Here is an 18,782-nt window from a genome sequence, read left to right as displayed (position 1 = left end):
GCATTTCCTTTGTACTGCACTGTAAAATGTGGCAGGCTAAATTTTGATTTAGATTTAAATTTTCATTCTATCTCCCAGCTATGGTGGAGTTATTTCAGTTGCCAGGAATGGTGTGCGTGCTGTGGCTGAATGCTTCACTCAAGTGCAGTTAATACTTTAGAGAAAGAATTGTTTCCTGAAATCACAGCCACATTGAAATCTGAGCAGGTGACCTCACCCTCCATCTTAAAACCCTCAGGCAAGCAGGTGCCCATTTGTCCAGCTTGTTCTCCATTTTTGGAAACTGCTGACACATAACAACAAAGGAAATAGAAGCAGGAAAAGGTCTTTATTACTGCCCTGCCATTCAACAAGATCATGGCTGATCTACCCAGGTCCAAACTCCTCATTCTCATAGCCCTGATATTTCAAACATCTCTCTACCTCATCTTCAATTACTTTCAGTGATCCAGCCTTCACAACTCTACACCAGCTACACTTAGAACATAGAACATTACAGCGCAGTATAGGCCCTTTGGCCCTCAATGTTACGCTGCCCTGTGAAACCAACCTGCAGCCCATCTATCCTACATTATTGGATTCTTGTCTACATGTGGAAGCTTTGGAAAGGGTGCAGAGGAAATTTACGAGGATGTTGCCTGGTATGGAAGGAATGTCTTATGAGGAAAGGCTGAGGGCCTTAAGGCTGTTCTCGTTAGAGAGAAGAAGGTTGAGAGGTGACTTAATAGAGACATACAAGATAATCAGAGGGTTAGATAGGGTGGACAGGGAGAGCCTTTTTCCAAGTATGGGGATGGCAAACACAAGGAGACACAACTTTAAAGTAAGGGGAGATAGGTATAAGACAGATGTCAGAGGTAGTTTCTTTACTCAGAGAGTAGTAAGGTTATGGAATGCTTTGCCTGCATCAGTAGTAGATTCGCCAAGTTTAAGTGCATTTAAGTCGTCATTGGACAGGCAAATCAACATTCATGGAATAGTGTAGGTGGGATGGGCTTCAGATTAGTATGACAGGGCGGCGCAACATCGAAGGCCAAAGGGCCTGTACTGTGCTGTAATGTTCTATGTTCTATGTTCTATGCCTATCCAATGACCATTTAGATTCCCTTAAAGTTAACGAGTCTGCTACTGTTGCAGGCAGTGCATTACCCATCCAACTACTCTGAGTAAAGAACCTACCTCTCACATCAGTTTAAAGCTATGTCCCCTCATGCTAGCCATCACTATCCAACGAAAAAAGCTGTCAATATCCACCCTATCTAACCCTCTGATTATCTTATATGTCTCAATTAAGTCACCTCTCAACCTTCTTCCCTCTAACGAAAACAGCCTCAAGTCCCTCAGCCTTTCCTCATAAGACCTTCCCTCTATATCAGGCACCATCCTGGTAATCTCCTCTGAACCTTTTCCAAAGCTTCCATATTCTTCCTATAATGTGGTGACCAGAACTGTATGCAATACTCCAAATGTGACCGCATCAGTTTTATACAGCTGCAGCATGATCTCATGGTTCCAAAACTCAATCCCTCTACCACTAAAAGCTAACACACAGTATGCCTTCTTAACTCTATCAGCCTGGTGGCAACTTTCAAGGAACTATGCACATGGACACTGAAATCTCTCTGCTCATCTACACTACCAAGAATCTTACCATTAGCCCAGCACTCTGCATTCCTGTTACTCCTTCCAAAGTGAATCACCTCACACTTTTCCACATTAAACTCCATTTTCCACCTCTCAGCCCAGCACTGCAGCTTATTTATGTCTCTCTGTAAGCTACAACATCCTTTGTCACTATTCACAACTCTACCGACCTTAGTGTCATCTGCAAATTTACTAACGCATCCTTCTACACCCTCATCCAGGTCATTTATAAAAATGACAAACAAGAGTGGACCCAAAACAGATCCTTGCGGTACATCACTAGTAACTGAACTTCAGGATGAATATTTCCCATCAACCACTACCCTCTGTCTTGTTTCAGCTAGCCAATTTCTGACCCAAACGCTAAATCATCCTCAATCCCATGCCTCTGTATTTTGTGCAATAGCCTACCATGGGGAACCTTATCAAACACCTTACTGAAATCTATATACACCACATCAACCGCTTTACCCTCATACACCTGTTTGGTCACCTTCTCAAAGAACTCAATAAGGTTTGTGATGCATGACCCATCCTTCACAAAATCGTGTTGACTGTTCCTAATCAACTTATTCCTTTCTAGATGATTATAAATCCTATCTCTTATAACCCGCTCCAACACTTTACCCACAACCGAAGTAAGGGTCACTGGTCTATAATTTTCAGGGGTGTCTCTACTCCCCTTCTTGAATAAGGGAACAATATTTGCTACAATTTAGACTTCTGGCACTATTCCTGTAGATAATGATGACATAAAGATCAATTTTGAGGTAGAGAATTCCAGATGTTCCCTAATTTCTAGGAGAAGAAATTCCTTTTCATTTTAGTTTTAAGTGAGTGTCCCCCAGTTTGAAATTCCTCTAGTATCAGAAATAAGGTGGGTGAACTTAAGGCGTGGATCGGTACCTGGGACTACGATGTTGTGGCCATCACGGAAACATGGATAGATGAGGGACAGGAATGGCTGTTGGAGGTTCCTGGTTACAGATGTTTCAGTAAGATTAGGGAGGGTGGTAAAAAAGGAGGGGGGGTGGCATTGCTGATTAGAAATGGTATAACGGCTGCAGAAAGGAAGTTTGAGGGGGATCTGCCTCTGGAGGTAGTATGGGCTGAAGTCAGAAATAGGAAAGGTGCAGTCACCTTGTTGGGTGTTTATTATAGGCCCCCCAATAGCAGCAGAGATGTGGAGAAACAGATTGGGAAACAGATTTTGGAAAGGTGCAGAAGCCACAGGGTCGTAGTCATGGGCGACTTCAACTTCCCAAATATTGATTGGAAGCTCTTTCGATCAAGTAGATTGGATGGGGCGGTGTTTGTGCAGTGTGTCCAGGAAGCTTTTCTAACGCAGTATGTAGATTGTCCAACCAGAGGGGAGGCCATATTGGATTTGGTACTCAGTAGCGAACCGGGACAAGTGGTGGGCTTGTTGGTGGGTGAACATTTTGGTAATGGCGACCACAATTCTGTGACTTTCACCTTGGTTATGGAGAGAGATAGGTGCGCACAACAAGGTAGATTTTACAATTGGGGGAAGGGAAATTACGATGCTGTAAGACAGGATTTGAGGAGCATACGTTGGGAGCATAGGCTGTTAGGGAAGGATGTGGTGGAAATGTGGGACTTTTTCAAGGAGCAGATACGACGTGTCCTTGATATGTATGTACCGATCAGGCAGGAAAGAAATGGTCGTGTGAGGGAGCCTTGGTTGACGAGGGAGGTTGAATGTCTAGTAAAGAGGAAGAAGGAGGCTTACATAAGGTTGAGGAAACAAGGTTCAGACAGAGCAGTGGAGGGATACAGGATAGCCAGAAGGGACCTGAAGAAAGGGATTAGGAGAGCTAAGAGAGGGCATGAAAAATCCCTGGCGGATAGGATCAAGGATAACCCCAAGGCATTCTATGCATATGTGAGAAACCTGAGAATGACGAGAACGAGGGTAGGTCCGATCAAGGACAGTGGTGGGAGACTGTGTATTGAGTCGGAAGAGATAGGAGAGGTCTTGAACAAGTACTTCTCTTCAGTATTTACGAACGAGAGGGACCGTATTGTTGAAGAGGAGAGTGTGAAACGGACTGATAAGCTAGAAGAGATACCTGTTAGGAAGGAAGATGTGTTGGACATTTTGAACAACTTGAGGATAGACAAGTCCCCCGGGCCTGACGGGATATATCCTAGGATTATGTGGGAAGCAAGAGAGGAAATTGCAGTACCGTTGGCAATGATCTTCTCGTCTTCACTGGCAACTGGGGTGGTACCAGGGGACTGGAGAGTAGCGAATGTTGTGCCCCTGTTCAAAAAAGAGAATAGGGATAACCCCGGGAATTACAGGCCAGTTAGTCTTACTTCTGTGGCAGGCAAAGTAATGGAAAGGGTACTGAGGGATAGGATTTACGAGTATCTGGAAAGACACTGCTTGATTAGGGACAGCCAGCACGGATTTGTGAAGGGTAGGTCTTGCCTTACAAGTCTTATTGAATTCTTCGAGGAGGTGACCAAGCATGTGGATGAGGGTAGAGCAGTGGATGTAGTGTACATGGATTTTAGTAAGGCATTTGATAAGGTTCCCCATGGTAGGCTTATGCGGAAAGTCAGGAGGCATGGGATAGAGGGAAATTTGGCCAATTGGATAGAAAACTGGCTAACCGGTAGAAGTCAGAGAGTGGTGGTAGATGGTAAATATTCAGCATGGAGTCCAGTTACAAGTGGAGTTCCGCAGGGATCAGTTCTGGGTCCTCTGCTGTTTGTAATTTTTATTAATGACTTAGAGGAGGGAGTCGAAGGGTGGGTCAGTAAATTTGCAGATGATACAAAGATAGGTGGAGTTGTGGACAGTGAGGAGGGCTGTTGTCGGCTGCAGAGGGACTTAGATAGGATGCAGAGCTGGGCTGAGGAGTGGCAGATGGAGTTCAACCCTGCCAAGTGTGAGGTTGTCCATTTTGGAAGAACAAATAAGAATGCGGAATACAGGGTTAATGGTAGGGTTCTTGGTCAGGTGGAGGAACAGAGGGATCTTGGGGTCTATGTACATAGATCTTTGAAGGTTGCCACTCAGGTGGATAGAGTTTGTAAGAAGGCCTATGGAGTATTATCGTTCATTAGCAGAGGGATTGAATTCAAGAGTCGTGAGGTGATGTTGCAGCTGTACAGGACTTTGGTTAGGCCACATTTGGAGTACTGTGTGCAGTTCTGGTCGCCTCACTTTAGGAAAGATGTGGAAGCTTTGGAGAGGGTGCAGAGAAGATTTACCAGGATGTTGCCTGGAATGGAGAGTAGGTCGTACGAGGATAGGTTGAGAGTTCTCGGCCTTTTCTCGTTGGAACGGCGAAGGATGAGGGGTGACTTGATAGAGGTTTATAAGATGATCAGCGGAATAGATAGAGTAGACAGTCAGAAACTTTTTCCCCGGGTACAACAGAGTGTTACAAGGGGACATAAATTTAAGGTGAAGGGTGGAAGGTATAGGGGAGATGTCAGGGGTGGGTTCTTTACCCAGAGAGTGGTGGGGGCATGGAATGCGCTGCCCGAGGGAGTGGTAGAGTCAGATTCATTGGCGACCTTTAAGCGGCATTTGGATAGGTACATGGATGGGTGCTTAATCTAGGATAGAAGTTCGGCACAACATCGTGGGCCGAAGGGCCTGTTCTGTGCTGTATTGTTCTATGTTCTATGTTCTAGTAGTGCGGTACCTTCTCAACATCTGCCCTGTCAAGCCCCATCAGAACCTTATGGGGTTCTACTCTTGATCATTAGCAAAGTGTCATGGATGGGAGTTATCTATATGTCTTCAAAGAATTGCCTCACTCTTGGACAAAGTATATATCTGGAAATAATGGACGCAAGTAAGAAGGGCATTAAAATTGTCATGGGTGAATTTAATCTGAGTGAATCATACAGACAAGGGTGACATGAAAGATGAGTTTGTAGTGTATGATAGAGATTTGTTTCTTAAAGCAGTACTTTCCAGAACCTGTTCAGGATTAGGCTGTCATAATGTGGCATCAAGCAGCAACTGCTCAGCAATAACCTGTTTACTGACACCCAGTTTGGGTTCTGCCAGGGCCACCCAGCAATACCCTCCTGTAACTATACGATCAAAACTGTACACTACTTGAGGTGCGTTCTCACCAACACTCTATACAGTTATATCAAAATGTTCCTATTTTTAAACTCCACCTTCTGAGCAAGAAAGGCCAAAATTCCATTTCACTTCTTAATTACTTGCTGCAATGCATACTACCTTTTGTGTTTGGTGCACAAGAAGACCCAGATTCCTTTTCTGTAGTCTCCCTTCATTTAAATAAAAATGTACCTTTTCATTTTTTCTACCAAAGTGCATGACCTCACATTTTCTGATGTTAAACTCCCTCTGCTAAGGTTTTACCCATTCATTCAATCCTTTGCAGGTTCTTTATCTCCTCAGCATCACACATCCTCCCACCTATTCTTGTATCATCAGCAAAATTGAATACATCACATTCCGGTCCCTCTTACGAGTTATTAATATAGACATCAAATAACTTGAGGCCGTCGGACTGATTCTTGTGGCACTGCACGCATCATGTCTTTCTAGCCTGAAAGAGATCCATTAATCCTGACACACTGTCTTCTGTGTTAACCAATCCTCAATCCATATTAATACATTATCCGTAATATGCTCAGCTTGGTGGGCGGCACAGTGGCATAGTGGTTAGCACTGCTGCCTCACACTGCCAGCAGACCAGGGTTCAATTCCTGACTCAGGTGACTGACTGTGTGAAGTTTGCACATTCTTCCCCGTGTCTGTGTGGGTTTCCTCCAGGTGCTCCGTTTTCCTCCCACAGTCCAAAGATGTGCAGGTCAGGTGAATTGGCCATGCTAAATTGTCCGTAGTGTTGTGTAAATGTAGGGGAATGGGTGGGTTGCGCTTCGGCGGGGCAGTGTGGACTTGTTGGGCTGAAGGGCCTGTTTCCCCACTGTAAGTAATCTAATCTAATTTATCTTGTGCAATTTTTTTTATTTGGCACCCTACTGAATGCCTTCTGGAAATTCAAATCCACCACATCTCTCAAATCCCCTTCATCAATTCTGCTTGTTATATCCTCAAAGAACTTTAGCAACTTTGTCAGATGTGATTTCCCTTTCACAAAACCATGTTGAATCGGTTTGTCTGAATTCAACTTTCCTAAATGTCCAGCTATTGCTTCCTTAATAATGGTCACAAGTAATTTCCTGTGACAGATGTCAGGCTTACTGGCCCATAGTTTCCTGCTGTCTGTCTCTTTCCCTTCCTTATCCAGCAACATCCTGATAGAGGTTTTCCAATCTTCTGGAACTAGAAAATAGCTGTGACCGCACCCAGAGTGGGTGTGACAAAGCATTCTGCAAACCCACTGACATGAGGCTCTTTAAAGAGGAAAAACATTAGATACAGACAAATATGCTGTATTGGACACAGACCTGCAGGGTCCCTAATCTCAGGCAAGCTGAATACATTAGCTTCCTGGATGTTACACACGTCCCTATCCCAGACTTCCTTCTCAGCAGCATTTTTGGAGAGAAAGGGCAGGGAAAGAATAGGAGTATTTTAGGACAAGGGGTGATGGTGTTAAGCAGGATGTATATGCCTTGTTCATTTTGCTTCTACATACTATCGCAGGCTTTTAACACAGACATGGATCCATGGTATATTTCTGTGTGGACATGAAGTTAGGCATCATTTTGGCATCACTATATTAGGGGATATACAAAGGGTCATTTGCAATTTTGCAGGAGATTTGTAGCTCAGGTTGTAAGTTTGCTCACTGATCTGGCAGGTTTGTTCTCAGATATTTCGTCACTATGCTAGTAATATCATCAGTGAGCATCTGGTGAAGCGCTAGTGTTCTGTCCTGCTTACTATTTATGAGTCTTGGTCTGTTAAGGTGGGTGATATCATTTCCAGTTCTTTTTCTCAGAGGTTGGTAAATAGGTTATACATATGGAGGTGGCATCTGTTTGTCTCGCGCAACCATGGATCTGGGCCTGGGAAGTCCTGCTTCAATCTTTGTTGGGAGAACAGTGTCTCCTGTGGCTGTAGAGGCCCACATGGGAGTGGCAGCATTGGCTGCAGCAACTGCACTTGAAGGCGCTCTCCTCCAGTGTTGTCTTGGTGCTTTGCTTAGGTGGGTGAGCTTTTCTCCAGTAGCAGGCCTCAGCATCTCTTCTCTTTTTAGACCTCTGCGTAATTCCAGCTTCCAGCGAGAGCGATTGCTTGCAATGTCCTCCCACCGCCCGACGTTCACTTTCAGTGACTTCATGTCTCTCTTGCAGACATCTTTGAAATAAAGATATGGCCACCCTTGTGCTCTCTTCCCGGAGGCCAGTTCCCCGTAAAGCATACAGTGTACATGGCCCAGCCAGTGGAGAGAGCGTTGTTGGACCAGGGTGTAGAGGCTGGGTATCAGGGTGCGGGCCAGGCCCAGCCAGTGGAGATGGTGTTGTTGGAGCAGGGTGAAGAGGCTGGGTATCTAGGCACGGGCCAGGAGCTCATTGTTGGTGACTTGGTCAGTCCCCTTGATGTCCAGGATATGTCTCAGGCTGCAAAGATGGAAGGTGTTGAGATGCTGCTCTTGTCTAGGGTAGAGTCCCCACGTCTTGCTGCAATAACACAGTGTGCTGAGGACGCAGGGCCCCCAGACTGCAAACTTGGTGTGAGTCATCAGCTTTCTGTTCTCCTAGACTCTCTCTGTCAGCCTGAGGAATGTTGAGGCTGCTCATCCAATCCATCTGTTGATCTCAGAGTCTAGCGAGATACTGTCCATGATGGTGGAACCAAGGTGTGTAAGCTCGTGGACTACCTCCAGCTCATAGTTGTTGATGGTAGATGGGTGCTCAACACCTTGATCCAACACATTGGACATCTTCAAGCTGATGGTCAAGCTGAAGTTCTGGCAGACTCTTGAGCAGCTGTCCAAGAGGCGTTGCAGTTGTTCTTCTGAGAGTGTTGCCATTGCCTTGTCATCTGCAAGCAACATGTCTCTGATGAGTACTTCACAAACCTTGATTTTCGCCCTCAGCTGGGACAGACTGAACAGCCTCCCATCCGATCTGGTGTGGAGGTAGACACTATCAGTTTGATGTTCCAAAGGTGTGCTTCACAAGACTGCAAAGAAGATGCTGAACAGGTGGGGGTGGGCACATGGTCCTGCTTCACACCGCTGCGAATGTTGAAAGCTTCCGAAGAGCCGTCAAACTGAACGACATCCTTCATGTCTGTGTGGGATGACTAAACTATTCTGAGGAGCCTCAAGGGGACAGCCAATTCAGGCGAAGATTTTGAAAAGGCCGTCTCTGCTCACAAGGTGGGAAGCCTTCGTGAGGTCAATGAAGGCAGTGTGGAGTGGTTGTCTTTGCTCTCTGCATTTCTCTTGTAGCTGTCGAAGGGAGAAGGTCTTGTCGATTGTGGAGCATTCTGAGACTTAGGATATACCCTTTTGGCAATTTTCTGCAGTCTGTTCAGGACCACGCGAGCGAAGACCTTCCCATTGATGCTCAGCAAAGAGATTGTAGTTGTTACAGTCACTTCTGTCTCCTTTGTTCTTATACAGGGTGACAATGTTGCAGTCTGTCATGTCTTGCAGCACTGCTCTCTGTTTCCAGCACTGGCACCGTAGCTGGTGCAGGTGGTTTAGCAGGACTCCCTTTGCGCACTTGATGGCCTCTGAGATTACCATCCAATCCTGGTGCCTTCCCAGCATGCAGGCTGTCGATTGCTTTACTCAGCTCTTTGGCAGTCGGCAATACAACCAGTTCCTCCATGCCAGGCAGGCATTGCACGGTGTCTTGGGTGCTGTCTGAGATACTGTTTTCTCTGGGGTAGAGTCTGGAGTAATGCTCCACCCATCTCTCCGTCTGCCTGCCTTTGTCTTTGATGGTCTCACCTGTTATGGTTTACAGCGGGGCTGTCTTGCTCTGGGTTGGACCAATGGTTTTCTTGATCACCTCGTACACTCCACAGATGTTGCTTGTGTCAAATGATGACTGAATGCTTTCACATAGTTGTAGCCAGTAATCATTTGCACAGCCCCTGGCTGTTTTCTGGGCCTTGCCTGTTGTTGTCTTTAGCACTTGCAGTGTTGCCGGGGTAGGGTGACGTCTGTGCTCTAGTAGTGCAACATAGTCTGCCTCGATGACAGCAGTGAGCTAACTTGAGCTCACTTCAAACCATTCCTGTTTCTTCCCAGAGGCCTAGAGTGCGGTGCTGTGGATAGTGTCCCATCCCTGCCGAGCATCACTTTCTGCTGTGTCTGCAAAGAGCCCATCTTCCAGTGACTTGGTGAACTCCACCGTTTTGTCTGGGTGTTGGGTCTTATTGGCATTGATGCGCTGCTTGCCTGGAGGCTTGGCGCAGTGCATCTCTTTTGGCCAAAGTCTGATCTTGCAGCAAACTAGAGAGTGACCCGCGTTGTAGTCAGCACTCTGATAGCAGCAAGGCACGAGCATGTTTCTCAGGTGGTGGCAACTGGCGATTATCAGGTCTCTCTGGTGCCTGTGTTTGGAGCAGGGATGTTGCCAAGACACTTTGTGCTGAGCTTTGGTCTGGAAGACACACAGTCCACACAGCGTGCAAAGCTTGAGCAGTTGTTGCCTGTTGTCATTCATCCTGCCAATCCCATACTGCCCCAGGCAGCTTGGCCAGGAGTCGTGGTCAGCGCCCACTCTAGCATTAAAGTCACCAAGTAGCAGCAACTGTCCCTGACCTGGGATCCCCTGTATTATCATTGAGAGCTGGTCGTAGAACTTGTCCTTTGCGTCTTGTTCGAGTGGAGGGTTGGGGCAGAGACACTGACAAGGTTGACAGGCCCATCAGATGTGTGGAGTCGAATTGAGAAAATCCGCTCCGTCCCATTCTCGCTCGGCTCTACTACCCTCAGCAGTGAATTCTTCACAGCAAAGCCGATATTATGCTCTCTGGTCTCGTCTTGGACTTGCCCCTGCTAGGAGAAGGTATAGTCTCTCTCACATGGGGTTCCTGATTCTATGAGGTATGTCTCTTCAGGTGTTGCGATGTCCACTTAGAGTCTCAGCAGTTCATTGTTAATCACTGCTGACCTGCGTGTGTCGCTGATCTTCTGAAAATCTGATAGACCAGTGGTCCTGGTCCATATGTTCCAACATCCTAGTCTGAGTGCTGGCTTCTTTCTTTGTCATCTTGTTGTGCTCAGTGCAGTGTTTACAGGCCGCAGTTCATGATACTTGTATCCCCAAGCCCCATGCACTGAGTGGGGCAGACTGTGACGGGACAGCACCTAAGTGGCTGGGGGCTTCCCAGCTTGAGGTGGGTAGTAGCTGTCCAGTGAGACGCTATGGCCTCTTCCACCGTTGATGGCAGCCCCTGGCATCTTGCTCTCCACCAATTGAGCACAGTCTATCACCGGTAGACTGCTGGTTTCCGTATTGTGCCATCATGGTGAGCTGATGCTGGAGTGTTCTCTCCAGGGCGAAGGCCTGGGTACGGTTGTATGGAAGACTGGCAGTTTCCCATGCAGCAGGTCTCCCCTCTCCATGCCACCAATCTTGACCAAGAGAAGGGCAAGGGCCAATACAGCTTGGCACTCGTGTCTTCACAGGAATTGCCAGAACGGGATTGAAGACAACGCCAGATTGCCTTAGGGTCTCCAGCTCCGGATTTGTCCTCAGGGTTTACTCCCGAGTGGATATGGGCGCAAGACAGTGCAGGTTTGAAGGAAGAGTTTTCCCTCTCTTAGACAGACTGCTTTCCCAGGCTGACGGGTTCTATCTCCTGTCAGTATCTCCTATCTCCATAGCACTCCTGTCAGTAGAAACAGTTCCACCAGGCTTCGAGACGAAGCCACACGGGAAGGCCAGGAGTTGGACTTGGTTGTCAGAGACTATTTGAGATGCATGCCGTGAGGAGCACTTTCTGGGTAGTGGGAGCTTGTCCCTACTACCACTCCTCAGCTTGACAACCTTGAAACCTCTGTAGAAGCACATCACTGGGTCAGACAGAGGGTCATACAAACCATGGCAAAAAGACAAGACAGTGAAATATATAAAAACACAAGACATGATTGACAATGAATGTCACCATGCCACCCAGCTGCCCTCAATAGATTTTACTTTCTCTCTTCCTCCCGCTACACCTCAATGTAATCCCTGGGTTAGAAGGTGGTTGTTTGGTAGGGGAGGGCATCAGGCCTCCCCGGGGGCTTTTATATCTTGAGGTGGTCAAGGAAGAAATCGCTGGGCCACTGCCACGAGGTGATTGCTAGACAGCAGACACCAGCTCAGCCCTCAGCAGCAGAGGGCCCAGTGATGTCCTTCTCACTGAGTCCCCTATTCTCAGAATATATTTTTGCTAAATGGTGTCAAAACTTTGCTTAAATGTCTGCCATTGCTCTTCCATTGATCTTCCCCAATGATTCTGTTTACAACCCACTTTCGACAACGTTCTTTGTACCTCTGGATCTGAGGCCCAGGTTGTTTTGACTTTAACTGAGTTTGAAATTTTGTCACAATGTGATCGCGAGCTCGAGAGGATCTTTGACCATGAGATTTCCCATTAATCCTTCCTCACTACAGCCTGTTCCTGGGTAGGTTCTGCAATATACTGCTGTAAGAAACAATCCCTGATTCACTCTACAAATTCTGTGATAACCTTGCCCATATGATATGTTTAGTCAATCTGCAGATTAAAATCACCTATGACAATCTTAATCCCCTTCTTATGTGCCTCTATTATTTCTAGATAGATACTTTTGTCCAACTATGAAGTAACGTTTTGGTGACATATAGATGACTTGTACCCATGACTTCTTTCTCTTGCTATTCCTCATTTCAGCACAAATTAAGCACATCACCATGTATTGCATCTATATCAGTCCTTAGCACTACATTGACATCAACCTTTATTAACAAAGCTATCCCACCTCCTTTTCCTTTTTGCTTATTCTTCTGGAATATCAGAAGCCCTTGAATATTGAGTTCCCAATTCTGCAACTATGTCTCTGCAATAGCTATCAACTCATTTATTTCTATTTACACATCATTTCGGTTATATTATTACATTATTATCTAACTGGGACAATTCAAAAGCTGATTATGGTCCAGAGGAGGATTCACCATCAGGCTTGATGGAGGGAGCCAGGGCCTTGCAAATTGGAGCCTGGGTCAGGGACACTGGGGTTACAGCCTCAGTCAAGGAGACTGAGATTACAGCCTGGGTCAGGGAGACTGGGGTTACAGCCTGGGTCAGGGAGACTGGGGTTAGAGCCTGGGTCAGGAGATGGGAGTTAGAGCCTGGGTCAGGGAGACTGGGGTTAGAGCCTGGGTCAGGGAGACTGGGGTTAGAGCCTGGGTCAGGGAGACTGGGGTTAGAGCCTGGGTCAGGGAGATGGGAGTTAGAGCCTGGGTCAGGGAGACGGGAGTTAGAGCCTGGGTCAGGGAGACGGGAGTTAGAGCCTGGGTCAGGGAGATGGGAGTTAGAGCCTGGGTCAGGGAGACTGGGGTTAAAGCCTGGGTCAGGGAGATGGGAGTTAGAGCCTGGGTCAGGGAGACGGGAGTTAGAGCCTGGGTCAGGGAGATGGGAGTTAGAGCCTGGGTCAGGGAGACGGGAGTTAGAGCCTGGGTCAGGGAGACGGCAGTTAGAGCCTGGGTCAGGGGGATGGGAGTTAGAGCCTGGGTCAGGGAGATGGGAGTTAGAGCCTGGGTCAGGGAGACTGGGGTTAGAGCCTGGGTCAGGGAGACTGGGGTTAGAGCCTGGGTCAGGGAGATGGGAGTTAGAGCCTGGGTCAGGGAGATGGGAGTTAGAGCCTGGGTCAGGGAGACTGGGGTTAGAGCCTGGGTCAGGGAGACTGGGGTTAGAGCCTGGGTCAGGGAGATGGGAGTTAGAGCCTGGGTCAGGGAGATGGGAGTTAGAGCCTGGGTCAGGGAGACTGGGAGTTAGAGCCTGGGTCAGGGAGACTGGGAGTTAGAGCCTGGGTCAGGGAGATGGGAGTTAGAGCCTGGGTCAGGGAGATGGGAGTTAGAGCCTGGGTCAGGGAGACTGGGAGTTAGAGCCTGGGTCAGGGAGACTGGGAGTTAGAGCCTGGGTCAGGGAGACTGGGAGTTAGAGCCTGGGTCAGGGAGATGGGAGTTAGAGCCTGGGTCAGGGAGATGGGAGTTAGAGCCTGGGTCAGGGAGATGGGAGTTAGAGCCTGGGTCAGGGAGACTGGGGTTAGAGCCTGGGTCAGGGAGATGGGAGTTAGAGCCTGGGTCAGGGAGATGGGAGTTAGAGCCTGGGTCAGGGAGATGGGAGTTAGAGCCTGGGTCAGGGAGATGGGAGTTAGAGCCTGGGTCAGGGAGATGGGAGTTAGAGCCTGGGTCAGGGAGATGGGAGTTAGAGCCTGGGTCAGGGAGATGGGAGTTAGAGCCTGGGTCAGGGAGACTGGGGTTAAAGCCTGGGTCAGGGAGATGGGAGTTAGAGCCTGGGTCAGGGAGATGGGAGTTAGAGCCTGGGTCAGGGAGACTGGGGTTAAAGCCTGGGTCAGGGGGATGGGAGTTAGAGCCTGGTTCAGGGGGATGGGAGTTAGAGCCTGGTTCAGGGGGATGGGAGTTAGAGCCTGGGTCAGGGAGATGGGAGTTAGAGCCTGGGTCAGGGAGATGGGAGTTAGAGCCTGGGTCAGGGAGATGGGAGTTAGAGCCTGGGTCAGGGAGATGGGAGTTAGAGCCTGGGTCAGGGGGATGGGAGTTAGAGCCTGGTTCAGGGGGATGGGAGTTAGAGCCTGGTTCAGGGGGATGGGAGTTAGAGCCTGGTTCAGGGGGATGGGAGTTAGAGCCTGGTTCAGGGGGATGGGAGTTAGAGCCTGGTTCAGGGAGATGGGAGTTAGAGCCTGGGTCAGGGGGATGGGAGTTAGAGCCTGGGTCAGGGAGACGGGAGTTAGAGCCTGGGTCAGGGAGATGGGAGTTAGAGCCTGGGTCAGGGAGATGGGAGTTAGAGCCTGGGTCAGGGAGATGGGAGTTAGAGCCTGGGTCAGGGAGATGGGAGTTAGAGCCTGGGTCAGGGAGATGGGAGTTAGAGCCTGGGTCAGGGAGATGGGAGAAAAGGACATGTGGGTGTGACAGGGAGGCAGGAGTCATAAAAATGAAGCAAGTTGTTCTTAGAACAATACCTGTGCTCATCTGCAAAATGAACAAAGTGTTAAAGATTTGCTGGTTCTTCATATTTTTAGTCAATTGCTATTAAGAAAGGAATTTTGCAAGTGAGGCAACAGCAGCATTTTTAATGAAGATTTGAGGACAGAGAGTAACATTAGTACCAGGAAGGTTAATGTATGAGCTTCTAAAGCTGGTCACTATGCACTGGTTACTGGTTACTGGCTACACTGACAACCTACCCTCAGACATGACTTCTTCACTGTCAAATTTTTCGGGCAATTGTTCCTCAGCCTGGTTGGCATCTATTATAGAAAAATACACAGTTATGTAAAATATATTCAATGGGTAATCTCTAATCATTTCTGGAGACAAATTTATTTCATATAAAGTTTTATCTGATTCAAGAACATCTCTAGTGTTTTCATATACAACAAATCACTTTGAAAGGTAGTGATTGTTGGTTATTTGTTAACCAGTTCTGGCACAGCAAGATCCCAGAACCATATGGAAGAGCTTTTTCCTGATGATGATTAACAGTGATACTGCTACAAACTGAGTCAGCTTGCAGTTTTGAGTGAACATTGAGGACTACCTATTGTGACTAAGAGCTTTCTAGTGATGTCTGATGTCCAATGGAGAACACAGCACAAGAATTGCAAACTAGTTCCAAAGTTCTGAAAAAGGATGCAAAACCTTAACTCTGTTTCTCTTTCCACAGATGCTACCAGACTTGATAAATTTCTCCTGTACTTTCTGCTTTTTATTTAAGATCTTCAGCATTCACAGTGCTTTGTTTGTAATTGAAACTGAGCTGTGTCAGAAGCCACTTGGGGAAATGTACTGATATTCAAGCCCCACTGCTTCTGGGCTGGTCACTAAAGTTAAAGATTTAATCAGAGTCTAGATTAGAGTGGCCCTGGAAAAGCACAGCAGGTCTGGCATCATCCGAGGAGCAGGAAAATCGATGTTTTGGGCAAAAGCCCTTCAGTTTTAATCAGTTTACTCAAAATCTTCCTGTCTAATGAATTTATTAACAGAAAACACTGACCAGGTTTCTGTACTTAACAAGAAACATTATTTATTGCAAAGAAATCAGTTCTAATCACTGTCAAACAAAACTGAATTATCAATATGATTCCCCGAGCTGAACGTCTAACCACTTCTTAAATCCTAGTCCCCACACACCTCCAAAAGGACTGAGAGTAACAAACATGGACGTTATTGGGGAAACACAGTTCAAGAGCACCACTCTACAGGATTCAACAAAGCATCCCTTTAGCTTCCCATATCCTTCTAATTTAGGATTTTCTATACTTTATACCATCTTTCAGTTCTTTACTGCAGACAGGGCAATTGACTCAATAATTGTTCAGTCTTTCAGACACTGGTTAGAGGCACCAGTTTATAGTAACTGTTGGGAGAGAATATCTTCCAGATTTTGGTTACTTTACTGCACAAAGACAGAGAAAGAGAGAGAAATCTTTCCTCTGTTACTGCCTCAAGGCTTCTTCTGAGTATCACCCACATTTGCTCAGGAACCAATCATAAGGAGTTGTCATGCTGATGACTCCTGGTCTCCACCACTGGTCCTGATTGGTGGGTGCAGTCAGCAATCTGTCTCGGGGTGAATCTTGCTTTGTACACACCCACGGTGAGACAGTAGCTGACATCTACTCCCACTGCTTGAACAAAGCAACAGTGTAAACACAACTCACATTGAGTTCTGGTCATGAGTTTCTAAATGTGCAGCAACTCCTTCCACAGTCCTTGGATTAAAAGAGTCCTTTATCCATTTTAATCCACAATCCAAAACAAAGAAAAATAAGATGTGGTTTTTACAGTTGATTGAATCCCCTTTAAATACAGTTTTAATTTCTGATTTCGGTTGCTGAGTCAACACCGAGACAAGCACAGTTCTTCACAGTCAGAAGCCTATCTCTGAGAAGTCATCATCCTCAGAAAGAATCTCAGACTTCACCTGCTAAACTGGACTAATTTCCTGGCGCAAAAATATTGTTGCACCTTTGACTGAAATTCTAACTCCCAAGAAAGAAAATAGTACAAAATAAACCAATTGACAAACTCCCAATTTGGACACTGGCCTACTGGACTCTAAGTCATGTAAATTAATACCAATAGATTTAACTTTTAACAAATTCATAATTTGTCATTTCCTTCCATAGAAAATAGGAACAGGAGTGGGCTATTCAACCCGAATGATATGTTAATAAGCTCTATCTTTGTTTTCATTTTACTATGTCCAAGTTTATTTCTAAGACCGAAAGACAAAACACCAGAGTTTACAGAATGTCTTGGCTGAATTCAATAAGGTATGGGATAAAAAAAATGTTAAACAAAACACTGTTGCCTTGGGCTTAAGGGGGGACAAGATATCCTAATTTAAAATTGCCTGATTCCCCTTTGACTGTAACACAGTGTAACACTGTAACAAAGGGTGGAACTGGCCTTATTGCAAACTGAATCAACAAATAGATACTAATAGTGTGATTGTTGAAGTAGTGGGGCTGGATTATTGGCATACTCCTCCTGTCACTACTGTAATAAATTGGACAAGGTCAGAAGTCACACGACATCTGGTTATAGTCCAATAGGTTTATTTGAAAGTGATTTCAAACCTGCTGTCGTGTGACTTCTGACCTTGCCCACCCCAGTTCCACACCAGCCCCTCCACATTGTAACAAATTGGGGAACGGGAGGAGCACTGGGACATTGTCCCCTCTAGGTTCTTAATCATGGAAGTGGGATTTGAACTCACCCAGCCTTCAGTCCAATCAACAGATATCTACACACAAATTAAATTGTGATTGTTATTTTAGTTTAAGAAGTTTCTACCTGTGAACTTACAAACCAAACCTTGTGCCTTATTGTCTCATATGTTGTTTACACTAAGTCCCAGTTTGTTAATGAGAATTTGTGTGAGGGTGCCGTTTGTAACACTGATACTGGCACATGGTCACATCGCTCTAAAACTGGTTCACTGTGCTGGAAATGGTGATGGAAAGAACTATACACTGCTCCACCTTCCCCCAGCACCAGCTTCCCACTCATCATCCTGTAAATTTCTCCTCTTCAAGTATTTATTCAACTTCATTTTGATGTTATTAATTACTGACCTTTCAAACAGGGAGGTCCAGAAAATATCTTGCTGCATTGAAAAAGTTGCTTGTGTCAATGGCATTAAATCCTATGGTTACTGCCTGTCCTGTTGTTGAAACTGTTTCTCTCTTTACCTCTGTCAAGTCTTTTTTTAAAAGTGTTGAACATCTCGATTTAACCCTTCCTGAAGTCTCTCTGCTCCAAAGGACATACATCGCAGATTCCCTTAGTTTAACATCATTATGAGATGACTTCTCTCTTTACTACAGTGTTACTTTACAATGCTTTAGATAGTGGTTAACCAATGACTTAAAAGGTTTAGCATAACCTCACTGATTTTTCATCCTATGCCTTTATTTATAAAAGCCATGTTTAACTTTTAAATAACCATGTAAAATTAGTCTTATTTATTCATGGAATATGTGCATCACTGACAAGGTTTTTTTTCTCTCATTCATTGCCCTTGAGAAGGTGGGGTAAGCTGCCTTCATGAAGGCAATGCTTTGTGACTTAGAAGAACATTTCAGGAAACTGTTACAGATCATTCCCGTTGATATAGGTCTGGAATCACAGGTAGGCCAGGCCAGGTAAGGATGGCAGATTTCCTTCCCTAAATGACACTAGTGAATGAGGTGGGTTTTATGAGAATCTGGTACTTCCATGGTCCAGATTCATTTAATTCTCCAGCGGCTGAGCTGGATTGGAACTCTTGACACTGGGTCATTAGTCCAAATCTTGGGATAACTAACCCAGTCACACAGCCATGAGAGCAGTCCTGACCTTCTGAGATTTGTGAACATGCCTCTGCAGCATTTTTAATAAGGAATTGAGGACAGAGAGTACAACTGGCCAGAGGAAGGTCAATGTGTGAGCTGCTATAACAGGTCACTACCCCCTGGTCACTGTCT

The 18,782-nt window shown here is 46.2% G+C and overlaps 1 protein-coding gene across 3 annotated transcripts in view; it reads right to left on the bottom strand.

Annotated features, from left to right (window-relative positions):
- Window positions 1-18,782, bottom strand: part of odad4 (outer dynein arm docking complex subunit 4) — a 95,365-nt gene that overhangs the window by 13,867 nt on the left and 62,716 nt on the right. For 2 of the 3 annotated variants that reach the window (XM_072561214.1, XM_072561215.1), the window contains one exon: window positions 14,997-15,059. The exons of the other annotated variant lie outside the window; for it this stretch is intronic. In XM_072561214.1, coding sequence (XP_072417315.1) covers window positions 14,997-15,059 — 63 coding nt within the window. The remainder of the gene's footprint in view (window positions 1-14,996; window positions 15,060-18,782) is intronic. 3 annotated transcript variants of the gene reach the window in all.

Source organism: Chiloscyllium punctatum, chromosome 42 (genome assembly GCF_047496795.1).
Source record: "Chiloscyllium punctatum isolate Juve2018m chromosome 42, sChiPun1.3, whole genome shotgun sequence".
In the NCBI taxonomy this organism is placed as follows: Eukaryota; Metazoa; Chordata; class Chondrichthyes; order Orectolobiformes; family Hemiscylliidae; genus Chiloscyllium; species Chiloscyllium punctatum.
The sequence above is the reverse complement of the archived record's forward strand: the minus strand, read 5'-3'. Positions and strand labels throughout refer to the sequence as shown.